Below are 13,299 nucleotides of genomic sequence, written 5' to 3' on the forward strand. Positions count from 1 at the left end.
GATAACATGGACCCCCTCGAAAATGAGATGGGACATCTCAAGGGGCTATCCTGTAAAATAAAGTCAATAAAGTCAATAATGTCATCCTGGAAAGACATTACTATCCCATCACAGAGCGCCTGCTCTCCCCGCCACAGAAACAAACACTTTTCCCTTGTTGTGATGATTTCTTTATAAAAAATAAACGGTGGAGCAGAGCAGTGGTAATGTCCAAAATATCTCTGACTGTTTATTTTTGTAAAGAAATCATGTTTCTGTGGATAGTAATGTCTTTCCAGGATGTTTCAGAGTTGGGCTATCTGAGGTGAGTGGCTACATGCAAAAACACAAAGTTTATACTGTTTCTACTCTACACTATATGAGTTCAGTGGTGTCTCTAAGGATTCCAGTCATGTACCATAGATATTTGATTGTTTTTTGAGTGTTTGTTGTGGTTGAAAGAATTGCCCCCATGGGTTAGCGTTGTGGCTAGCGCCAGGTAGCCATGGTAACTCCGGTTTGCCTGCATCAATTTTAGTTATGTTTTTTTGCTCCCCCCAACACTGGGTGACCATCAGGACAACGATTTGGGGGTCAAAAATGACTGGAATTCTCCTTTAAGATCAATTTAAAGGGATAGTTCACCCAAAATTCAAATTTCACTCATTATCTACTCACCCTCATGTCGACTAAGAGCTGTGAGAGTCCTCCGTCCCTTCTCTGAGTTACGGGGGGGTCGGCGCAGAAGTATTTGTCCATATAATGGTTGTGAATGGATACCAACTTTCATCGTTCAAAAAGAGACACCAAAAAACATCCAAATACCTCCATAGTGCTCGTCTGTAATGTCCCTCTTGTATTGAAGCCCCGACATGAGAAATTGTTCCGCCGGTCAGTGCAAATCACGTGAGATTTGCACTGACACAGGAAGAGCAGTGAACTGAGACACTGGGAGCTTCCGCTACAAACAAGCTTAAAATATAGACTTATTTCATTTTTTTCGGAACAATTTCTCATGTCGGGGCTTCAATACAAGAGGGACATTACAGGCGAGCACTATGGAGGTATTTGGATGTTTTTTGGTGTGTCTTTTTGGACGTAGAAAGTTGGTATCCATTGACAACCATTATATGGACAAATACTGCTGCGTGGACCCCCCCGTAACTCAGAGAAGCCACAGAGGACTCTGAAACTTCTCACAGCTCTTAGTTGACATGAGGGTGAGTAGATAATGAGTGGAATTTGGGTGAACTATCCCTTTAACCTACAAACAGAGCATCATAAATCCCTCTTAGACTTTTATTTTGAAGGGCACTGTGTCGTTTGTGTGTGTGTGTGTTACCATGACGGTGTGTTTGAGTGTCATCAGGACGTGCAGCCGCCGCTCCTGGCTGACTTCAGACTGGCTGACGTCGTTGTACAGGTCTCGGAGCTCCTGGGCTCTGATGGTGTGTTCAGTGTCCATCTGGAGCGGTCGGCCGTCCGCCGCTCGCCAGCGGTGAGGAGCTGCAGACTGGACCCACACACCACAACAACTGGTTAATGTGTAGCTTTGTTTAAAGGGATAGTTCAACATTTTGTCAAATTGGCCCATTGCCATAATCCCTATAGTCATAGCAGTAGGTTCGTTACCTTTAATTGTCGGTGCAAGCTATTTTTAGAACGGCGGAGCAGAGCTGTGAGCTGCTCAGGGCGCTTTCACACCTAATAGTCCGGACCAAGGTCCAGACTTAATTTTTTTTTTTTGTTACATTGTTTCCATATAGTCCAGTAAAGTTCGCTTTCACACTGCTATTATGACAGCGGACTAAAGGATCTACCGACGTCATGACGGATGAGCGTGCGTCTGACGTTAGCGCATAGAAAGTGCTCTGAAAAAAATAAAATAAAAATATGTGTAAAAAAAAAAAAAAAGAAAAAATATAGCCTACTGCTGGAAAGCACGCTGTGGTTTGTAATCGCGGTGCAGAAGAGTGAGTTTAGAGCTGATGAAAGGAGAGAAAAAAGAGGGTTGTGCCGTGGCGAAATGCTCTCATTGATCAGAGCGGCAGCGATCAGCGATCAGCTGTTTTGTGTAGTGGAGGGAACACACACAGCTATGCGCACACACACGCTATGCGCACACACGCGCGATCCTCCTGTCAGATGCGGCTGCATCTCTCCAGGTCACTTGTGTGTGTGAGTGTGAGAGAAATAAAAGCTCTGACCTGCTGGGGCAGGCGTTGTTTGGTGTCACCCGCTGATAAATATCCGTCTTTTTCAGACTTTTTTCGGCGGAAAAAATATATATTCGGGTCATTATATAAAAAAAATAGGCTAGCCTATATAAAAAAAAATGCATGTATCGTTTGGGGATTTATATTAAACACTCTACTGTGTGTAGCCTACACTGACACACCCATCCCTCTGACCAAATCTGGATATGATCTCCTCCTCTCCCCAAGTGTTGCCGCGGCTCCTCTTTCCTTTTTTTCTGTTTATTTACTTTTTTCGGCACGAGCGCATCTGACGTTATTTCCTGTAATTGGTCTGATAGTTCGAACCTTCCAAAAAAATGCTTTCACACTACGCAGCAGCGGACCTTGGTCCAGGATAGTCCGGACCGAGACCACCTCCTGAGGCTGGACCAAAGACTCGGTCTTTAGTCCGGACCGTGGTCCGGGGGAGCTTTCACACCTGTCAATTTGATCCGAACTATCTGGAAAGTCCGAAAGTCCGGACCAAACGAGGTAGGTGTGAAAGCCCCAGGTACGCTACAGACGCTCATGGGATTTCTTGGTTTCCCTCATCATCAAACTCATCAAATACACAATCCAACAACTCCACAACGCTCTGGTGGACAAGTTGTGAGCTGCACATTCACCACGCTATGAGATAATAACACAACGTTACCACACAGAGTTGTTTTAGAGGGAAATTCATGCAAAACCGTTGATGTGCGTTGCCTTCAGGGACAGTTTTTCATCAACAGTCTCTGTATTTCCCTCTAAAACAACTCTGTGTGGTAACGTTGTGTTATTATCTCATAGCGTGGTGAATGCGCAAGTCACAACTTGTCCACCAGAGCGTTGTGGAGTTGTTGGATTGTGTATTTGATGAGTTTGATGAGGGAAACCAAGAAATCCTATCTCTGCTCTGCCGTTCTAAAAACCGCTTGTATCAAAAGAAAGAAAATAAGTGTTTTTGGTTTTTGTGGGAGATGTTGGAGGTTGGCAGGGAGGGGGCAGTACGACCTCTGACCTTGTCCAGGAAGTTCCTGATGGTCTTGTCGTAGTTGTTGTTGTGGACGGCGATGCGGTGGCGGCCGATGGCGGCGATGAGCTGCGTCTCCTGCTCCAGCAGCGAGCAGAGGGCGGCCTTCCTCTCGGCTCCGCGCAGCGACGAGTTGATCTGCTGCTCCTCCTCACAGCGCCACTCTGACACACAACGGAACAAATTGGAGAATGACTTAAAAACATGCAATACCATAACCTTGTTTAAAAAAGTACTTAAAAACAGGATGATTCATTTATATAAGTTAGAGTAATGAGTGGTGACACGTGCTATGCTGCTGCTATTTTTGTTTTGTTTTGTTCTGTATGTTTGATTGTCTTTTTCTTTTCTTTTTTCCTGATTTTTTGAGGAGGAAGAAGGGAAAGGAGAAGAAGAAGGAAGGGAGAGGAAAGGAAGAAGAAAGGGAAATCAAATTAAGCAGCTTCTCTCTTTTCACTCTTTTATGATAGCTTATTTCTTTTATTAATAAATAACAAATTGTACATTTTAAATTTTTTTAATTAACTTGTAATTGTCCATCCATCATCCATCCTCTATCCATCATCCATCCATCCATCCATCATCATCCATCCATTCCTTAATCTATCCATCCATCATCCATCTATCCATCATCCATCCTCTATCCATCATCCATCTATCCATCCATCCATCATCATCCATCCATTCCTTAATCTATCCATCCATCATCCGTTCATCCATCATCCATCCATCCATCCATCCATCCATCCATCCTCCATCCATTCATTCATCCATCCATCATCCATCCGTCCATCCATCATCCATCCATCATCCATCTATCCATTCATTCATCCATCATCCATCCGTCCATCCATCATCCATCTATCCATCCGTCCATCCATCCATCCTCCATCCATCCATCCATTCATCCATCATCCGTTCATCCATCTATCCATCATCCATCCATTCCTTAATCTATCCATCCATTCATCCATCCATCCATCATCCCACTATCATCTATCCATTCATCCATCATTCATCCATCCATCTATCCATCCATCCATCTATCCATCCATTCCTTAATCTATCCATCCATTCATCCATCCATCCATCATTCATCCATCCATCATCCCACTATCATCTATCCATTCATCCATCCATCCATCCATCATCCATCCATTCCTTAATCTATCCATCCATTCATCCATCCATCTATCCATTCATTCATCCATCCATCCATCCATCCATCCATCATCCATCATCTATCCATCCATCCTCCATCCACCCATCATCCATCCATCCATCCATCCATCATCCATCATCTATCCATCCATCATCCATCCTCCATCCACCCATCTATCCATTCATCCATCATCCTTACATCTATCCATCCTTCATCCATCCATCATCCATCCATCCATCCATCATCCATCCATTCATTCATCCATCCATCCATCATCCATCCGTCCATCCATCATCCATCCATCCATCCGTCCATCCATCATCCATCTATCCATCCATCATCCATCCATTCATTCATCCATCATCCATCCATTCATTCATCCATCCATCATCCATCTATCCATCCATCATCCATCCATTCATTCATCCATCATCCATCCATTACATTCATCCATCCATCATCCATCCGTCCATCCATCCATCCATTCATCCATCTATCCATCATCCATCCATCCATCATCCATCCATTCATTCATCCATCCATCATCATCCATCATCCATCCATTCATTCATTCATCCATCCATCATCCCACTATCATCTATCCATTCATCCATCATTCATCCATCATCCATCCATCCATCCATCCATCCATCCATCCATCCATCCATCCATTGCTTATTTCTTTTATTAATAAATAACAAATTGTACATTTTAAAATGTTATTAACTTGTAACAGGGTAGGCGTAATAAGCTGCTTCAGCCTTTTCGGTCCAAATGTTCTTTTTCTGTTTACTTATTGTTTACTCTGATGGATGTTATTTTTTTTATTTCATTTTTTTTTCTCTCTGGTTTGTTACTTCTCTTTTAATGACATGTATTGACCTAAATAAACTAAACGATACACACACACACACAGTTTGAACATGTCCATCACTGACAGCTGACAGGTGAGCTAAGCCCCGCCCCCCCCGCCCCCCTCCTCCCCCCTGCTCCTACTCTCCAGGGCGTGGAACAGCAGGTTGAAGTCCTCCCTCTTCTGGGGGCTGAGCCAGCGCTGGCGCCGGTCTCTCAGCTGCTCCTCCCTCTCCTCCCTCCTCCTCCTCTCCTGCAGCTCCATCCAGGCCAGACGCCGGCCGCGCTCCCTCTTCATCAGCTGCACCTCCTGCTGGGCCAGCCAGCGCCGCGCGTACGACTGCAGGCAGACCACCTGGGAGGGAAAAACACTGTAAATACACTAATCATACAATTTATTCTTCTTACAGCTACAATCTGTTCAGGATTTGTGTTGTACGACTCTAACAAGTAACTTCACCACCTCAAATTATTAGTTAATGACATGTTGTGAATCCGGTTTGACAAAAAAAAAGAAAGAAAGTCTGATTTATTTTCCACAGACAGTTCAATATAAAGTGTCAGACTGTGGAGACTCGGTGTTTATTCACATAAAATTCAATGAGAAGCTGTGAAGTCACTTTAATGTGAAGTTACTGATGGTTGAGAGTGTTTAGACAACAAATAGTCAAAATTCATGGAAGAATCATCAATTAAAAATGAAAACATGTGTAAATTTAGCTTATTTATATTAATAGTCATCAGTTTGTGGTAACTCTTTAATTTACAGACAAGAAATAGCCAAGAAAAAACAACTAATTGCGTAGTAATGTCAAGAAATAGCCAAGAAAAAACAATCAATTGCGTAGTAATGTCTAGAAATAGCCTAAAAATAACGGTCAATTTCATAGTAAAGTCATGTTTTTCATAAAGGCAAAAGATTAAACGTGCTTTTCATGCTTTGAATTTTTTGGGAAAGGCCAGAATTTTTCTCCACCAAGTCCTTTGCAACTGTCAAGCACAATCAATCTTTATTTATTGGCTAATATTCCTTGACGTTATTATGAAATTGACTGTTATTTCCCGGCTATTTCTTGACATATGACGCAATAACTTGTTATTTCTTGGCTATTTCTAGACATTATGACGCAATAAATTGTTATTTCTTGACATTATGACGTAATAAATTGTTATTTCTTGGCTATTTCTTGACATTATGACGTAATAAATTGTTATTTCTTGGCTATTTCTTGACATTACGACGTAATAAATTGTTATTTCTTGGCTATTTCTTGACATTATGACGTAATAAATTGTTATTTCTTGGCTATTTCTAGACATTACGACGTAATAAATTGTTATTTCTTGGCTATTTCTTGACATTACGACGTAATAAATTGTTATTTCTTGGCTATTTCTTGACATTACGACGTAATAAATTGTTATTTCTTGGCTATTTCTTGACATTATGACGTAATAAATTGTTATTTCTTGGCTATTTCTAGACATTACGACGTAATAAATTGTTATTTCTTGGCTATTTCTTGACATTACGACGTAATAAATTGTTATTTCTTGGCTATTTCTTGACATTATGACGTAATAAATTGTTATTTCTTGGCTATTTCTAGACATTATGACGCAATAAATTGTTATTTCTTGGCTATTTCTAGACATTATGACGCAATAAATTGTTATTTCTTGGCTATTTCTTGACATTATGACGTAATAAATTGTTATTTCTTGGCTATTTCTTGACATTATGACGTAATAAATTGTTATTTCTTGGCTATTTCTTGACATTATGACGCAATAAATTGTTATTTCTTGGCTATTTCTTGACATTATCACATAATTAGCGACCTGTGAAATAATGAGCTACCTAGTTTGTTTGTAAGTGTGATTGTAAAGTTGCTACATCACCAACAACAACTTTACTTTTCTTTTGACCATTATATGTGATCATAATAAGACGCGTCGTTGTTCTGTTCACCCACAGCTTTCAGCCTCCTGTCGTGGTACTCCTTGGCGGTGATGTAGTTGCCGGGGGCGACCAGCTTGTCGTCGGAGCAGGACACGTAGCAGCCGATGGCGGTCATCTGGGTGCAGACGTCGACGGGGCACTGCTGGACCTGAGACCTCAGCTGCACCGTCTGACACAGAGAGAGAGAGAAACAGGAAGTATGAAACATAATGAACACATGAAGAAAACTGGTCACGTAGTCGATGTCTCATCCATCTATTCCTTAATTCATCTATCATTCATCCATCCATCCAGGTGAGTTAAACGAAAGAAAGAAAGAAAGAAAGAAAGAAAGAAAGAAAGAAATAGAAAGAAAAGGAGAAAGAAAGAAATAGAAAGAAAAAGAGAAAGAAAGAAAGAAAGAAAAAAAGAAAGTAAAGGAGAAAGAAAGAAATAGAAAGAAAAGGAGAAAGAAAGAAAGAAAAACATAAATTAAAGGAGAAAGAAAGAAATAGAAAGAAAAGGAGAAAGAAAGAAAGAAAGAAAGAAAGAAAGAAAGGAGAAAGAAAGAAATAGAAGGAAAATGAGAAAGAAAGAAAGAAAGTAAAGGAGAAAGAAAGAAAAGAAAGAAAGAAAGAAAGAAAGAAAGAAAGAAAGAAAGAAAGAAAGAAAGAAAGAAAGAAAGACAGAGAGAGGAAGAGGAGGATGACGAGGGTGAGGTGCTTCTGATCTGTGATGTGTAAACAGTCTTTACTAAGGTGACAGGTCAACACACACACACACACACACACACACACACACACACACACACACACACACACACACACACACACACACACACACACAGGTCTCATTACTGCAGCCATGTGTGTGTGTGTTCATGTATGTACAGCAGTAATGAGCCTCATTACAGAGTGTGTGTGTGTGTGTGTGTGAATGACACTTACAGGAGGGGGAAGGTGTGTGAGTCATATGTTTCCTTCGTCACACATCAAACCAGAGGAAACAAACACACACACACACACACACACACACACACCCTCCTGTGTGATTTCAGCACATCCATCATTATATATATATTATGTATATAATATATATACACACACATACATAGCCTATATATACTGTATATTAAATCTTCATTTTCCTGTGTGTTGGTTTTACATCAGAACTTTGTGTCTCTGACATGCAACAAGCATCTGATTGACCTGATCTCACCTGACAGCGGTCAGAGGGTTAAATGACGGAGGATGAACTAATCGACAAACTTACACACACACACACACACCTTATGTAATGATCTGGTAACTCTGAGCTAAAAATAACAATAACAACTGTTCTTCCTTATTATGAAATCCAGCTGAAATAAAATAAATAATAAAAAAAAACGAAAAAACAAGCCACGTCTGTCTGAGTGAACAGACTCACACATGTCTCCTTCAAGAGAAAAGCAAACCTGTGACTATATCCACCTTATTCCTGGGGTCGTTACTGTAGAAACGGTTATGGGTGGAACTTCCGGTCAGCACCGGAAGTAGCAGTGAGCCATTGGCTAACAGCAGTGGTTGCTAGCGGTCTTCATTACTGTTAGCGGGTTATTTGAAAGTTTTCACATTGTTTTCTGTTTTCTTAGTTAATTCGGTAGATGAGGCAATTCATGTAGTGATAATAGACCGGTTATTGATCCATGGTGGTGAGCGCACGTAATTAAAAAATCAGCTCGAGTGAAGAGAGGGAGTAGCGCTGTTTGGTTGACCCGTCTGCAGCTTCTGGGGGCTGCGGGTGGAGGACTGGACTGTGTTGGACGAGTCAGACCAACAGGTCCGCTTGGACCGTGGCCACTCGGACCAACAGGTCCACTCGTACAACGTAATCTGGGCAGGAGAGACCGAGAAGTGGACGGGGCTGAACCGGGAGAGAGGCAGCCACTGGGCGTGTGTGCGTGTGTTGTGACGGGAGTGAGGGGGCGCGCCGCCCGTCACAGAGGAGAAATGCATTGTAATGAATGTAACAGCCCCCCCTCGAGATTATTGTTATTCTGACACATGAGTTAAATAACAGCTGTGTTTGAAACCACGCTGCGGTTCGTAATCGCGGTGCAGAAGAGTGAGTTTGGAGCTGACGAAAGGAGAGAAAAAAGAGAGTCGGTGGAAAATGCTCATTGATTAGAGAGACAGCGATCAGCTCCGCGGTGCTGACGAACCCGCTTCAATATGACAAACTATGATTGTGATTAAAAGAACCTAAACCAAGTCTAGTAGAGCTGAGCTGTACCTGTGTACCTTTTTTTTACTACAACTTTGTTGGTTGGACACTCGGATGTGTCTGTGTGTGGTCTTATAATAGATCCATGGTGAGAACCTACAGTAAAATACTCCGCCCCCACCACCACCACCACCACACACACACAATCCCTGAGAGCAGACAGTAAAGAGGTGAGTGAGAGAGAGACCCCCCCACACACACACATATGCATTTCTTTATAAAAGAGGAATGTGTTTTAAAATAAAATTATTCCAACTTATATGAGGCAACTTTCCAGAGCTAGCAGATAGCTCGTTGCCTCAACAACTGAAGCAACAAGTTAACAAGTAGCTAAATATGCTACTGTACATTATCTTTTTATCTTTGGCCACTTTTTTAAGTCGTCCTCACACCTCACAATATTAGTAGGCAGCGGTATTATGATATTGTCTCGTTTGAGTTGTAAAAGGTGGTGTTTTATGTCTCTAACGCTCGCAGAAAGTGGATTAGCGCGTACTGTTAGCATGTAAACAAACGCTACTTCCGGTTCGCACTGGAAGCTGCGCCCATAATTCCCGCAAAGCATCATGGGGGCTAGGAATAAGGTGGATAGAACAGAAAAGAGCAACGTTTCTCATTACATTGTGACTTTAAACTCTGTGGTTTTAATCTGACCTGCAGCGCATTGTTGTTGTTGTAGAACTGAAACTCAACAGGCTTTAAAAAGCACTTTGTAAAGTTCAGGATCTTTGTGTGTGTGTGTGTGTGTCCTCTTGTATGTCTCATTTCATTTCATTTCATTTCAAACCTTTATTTATTATTAGTATGTGAGCTCAGGATGTAATCAGACCGACCACTGTTTGATCAAAGAGTCGTTTCCACCTCGACTGAGGAGGAAATTGTGTTTTTCAGACTTTTAGAGAAATTAGTGGTTTATTCAGAAAAGTATAAAAACAGCTGTTTGACTGACACTGACCCCACAACCCCTCTTTTCCTCTTCTATTGAAATAAAATCTAAATTTCGATGAGTAATTGTGACAATTTTGGGATGAAGCTGACCACACTCTGGAGAAATAAGGATTTTAAAACATCCTCCTGGTTCTGTCAAAGGGATAGTTCAACATTTTTTGGCCAATTGGCCCATTGCCATAATCCCTATAGTCATAGCAGTAGGTTCGTTACCTTTAATTGTCGGTGCAAGCTATTTTTAGAACGGCAGAGCAGAGCTGTGAGCTGCTCAGAGCTACGCTACGGAGGCTCATTATGGGATTTCTTGGTTTCCCTCATCAAACTCATCAAATACACAATCCAACAACTCCACAACGCTCTGGTGGACAAGTTGTGACCTGCACATTCACCACGCTATGAGATAATAACACAACGTTACCACACAGAGTTGTTGTAGAGGGAAATTCATGCAAAACTGCCGATGTGTGTTGCCTTCAGGGACAGTTTTTCATCAACAGTCTCTGCATTAGAAAACAACAGTGACCTTTCTCCACCCTGCAGTGAGGTTTGAACTCCTTCAGCCTGTGGTTGTCGGTCGTGTACCTGTGCGTCCCGGCTGAACACCTCCACCCCTCTGTCCGGCCTCCTCTTGGGCAGCGTCTGGACGGCGGCGTGGTGGAACTCCACGCCCGTCAACCGGTGTCTGAACCCGCCCACGAAGGCCTTCTGCTGCCGGGGACGCTCCACCTCCACCACCACCTCCTGGAAGCCCCCGTCCTCTGGAGCACAGGAGACAGAGAGAGAGAGAGTTCATTAATTAACTGTGGTCAGTAGTATAGGGGTGGGAGGAAAAAAATCAATTCACATAAGTATCGCAATATTTTTTTTGATGATTTTTAAATCGATTGTTTTTTTCAAAAATCGATTAAAAAAAAAAGGTTTTTAATGTGCATTTGTTCGCCTTTTTTACATACAGAGAGTCCAGGTTTTGAAAAGGGTTTAAGTTCACTTTATAATGGAGTATGTTAATTTCTAGGCTCCTACAGTATTTGTGTGCAGATAAATGTTAAAGGGACAACGAGGAGTTTCTCCATCGGCGTTACGAAAAATTCTGCGACAATAAAAAGTCTCACGTTAATGTGAATGAATCTACGTTACCACTTGTTAATGGGCCCATTTTAGATAAATCTATGGTTTTGTCTCTATGGTTATTTTGTTATTATTAGTGGTGGTGGAAATGCTGGGCGAGCCGACCAGCGTTTCTTTACTTTCGGTTTCGTGGCGAGTCATGAGAATAACGCCGCCGAATCTCCGTTTATGGTGGGAACTACGACGGTATGTGATCGTCTTCCAACCTCTGACTTTAATTATTGATGAATGAAAACATGAGTCTGTCTTGCGCCGGTCAAGGAATTTCACGGTGCGGAGGCTCATAAATGTAGTGTGAAAACACTTCGCTTTTCCAAAACTCCTCGTTGTCCCTTTAAAATGTAGCAGTTTACCTCAGTCTATATCTCATTTTGTCAGAAAGGTTTCAGAAGCCTGTTTTTTCTATACTCTTTTATTTTGGCCTCTTTTATGCAGTCCAGGCTTTTGAAAAGAGAGTAAACATACATATACATATGTATATATTGCTGCTGAATAAATCTTAAACACTGACTTACATGTGATGTGTAACTATTTGGGGGGGAAATATGGTTCTTGGAATAGTTTATAGACAATCATAATCATTCAACTGTTTCACTGGTGTTAAAAATGCCTTGACTAAAAATCGAGAAATTCGGCAATATCATAGAATCGCAATTTAAATCAAAATGACATCCAAACAATCGTATAAGAATCTAATCGGGAGAAAAGTGTATCGTCCCAGCCCTAGTGGTCAGGTATTTGCAGCAGGGGCCCAGGTTCGAGTCCAACCTGCGGCCCAGTGTATTATAATAAAAGTCCTGCTCACCCTTCTGGACTCGGACAGTGATCACGTCCGGCATGACGTCCTGCTCCGAGGGCGGCAGCGGGCACAGCGGGTGGACGCTGGGATCCGTGGAGCTCATCTCCAGCCGGGTGGAGCCGTGAGGCCGCACGCCGAGCTCCATCAGGCTCTGCCTCTCCTCCACCACCCGGCCTGCACATAACACACACAGACACACACACACACACACACACACACACACACACACTTAAATCAACAACATCTCAATCTAACAATACCGTGCAATTTAAGTTATTATTTATTTGCGATGTATTTATTCACACTTCAAACAAGAGTTAATTTTACACTTCCTGTGGTTGTCCCATTCTGAGAGGAGCTGGAAACAAGTAAACTGAAAACCTGAAAATCTTTTTAGCTTTTATTTTGTGAAAAGTCCTATGGTTCGTAGTTACCAAGTTATTATTGTCTGTATCTGCTGTATTTTATTGTTCATCTCTTCTATTGAATCTTGAATCTTTGCGTATTTATCGGTGAGGTATTTTGTATAAGCCCATGTGGGAGTTTTAACCTCTCCTGCACTTAATATTCTTGTTTCATTTCTGTTTTTGTAATTGTCCTTGATTTTTATGGTGCAAATAAATAAATAAAATATTCTTGATCTTGTCTCTTTCATGTATTACTTCTGTGTTTGTTTGTTTTTATTCCTTTTATTGTCATCTCACTGATTATTTCTATTTTTATTCCCGATCCTTTATGTGAATCAGTCTCCAACTCCTCTTGGTTTTACCTCTTGTGTTGTTATTGTTGGGTTTTTTTATCTATCAAACTATAAAGCACATTGATTTGCTCTCGACTGACTTTAAAGGTGATATATAAATAAAATGTGATTGATCCTTAACCTTATTTAACCACATGCTGGTGGGTGAGGATCAACTGTGTCTGTTTTGATGAGTGTGTGATATGTGTGTGATAAATGTTTGAGGTTTAGTT

General features: G+C 41.5%; 1 protein-coding gene across 1 annotated transcript in view; it reads right to left on the reverse strand.

The window, feature by feature from the left end:
• The window catches only part of iqub (IQ motif and ubiquitin domain containing), a 28,291-nt gene that overhangs the window by 11,803 nt on the left and 3,189 nt on the right, over positions 1–13,299 (reverse strand). Inside the window, exons 4-9 of the mRNA XM_085780253.1 lie at positions 12,334–12,501; positions 10,983–11,158; positions 7,222–7,377; positions 5,390–5,600; positions 3,220–3,395; positions 1,322–1,492 (exon numbers count right to left, since the gene is read on the reverse strand). Of these exons, the coding sequence (XP_085636379.1) occupies positions 1,322–1,492; positions 3,220–3,395; positions 5,390–5,600; positions 7,222–7,377; positions 10,983–11,158; positions 12,334–12,501 (1,058 nt within the window). The remainder of the gene's footprint in view (positions 1–1,321; positions 1,493–3,219; positions 3,396–5,389; positions 5,601–7,221; positions 7,378–10,982; positions 11,159–12,333; positions 12,502–13,299) is intronic.

The sequence above is a fragment of the Trachurus japonicus genome, chromosome 6, assembly GCF_045865225.1.
Source record: "Trachurus japonicus isolate A0001 chromosome 6, Traja_1.0".
NCBI classification, from domain to species: Eukaryota; Metazoa; Chordata; class Actinopteri; order Carangiformes; family Carangidae; genus Trachurus; species Trachurus japonicus.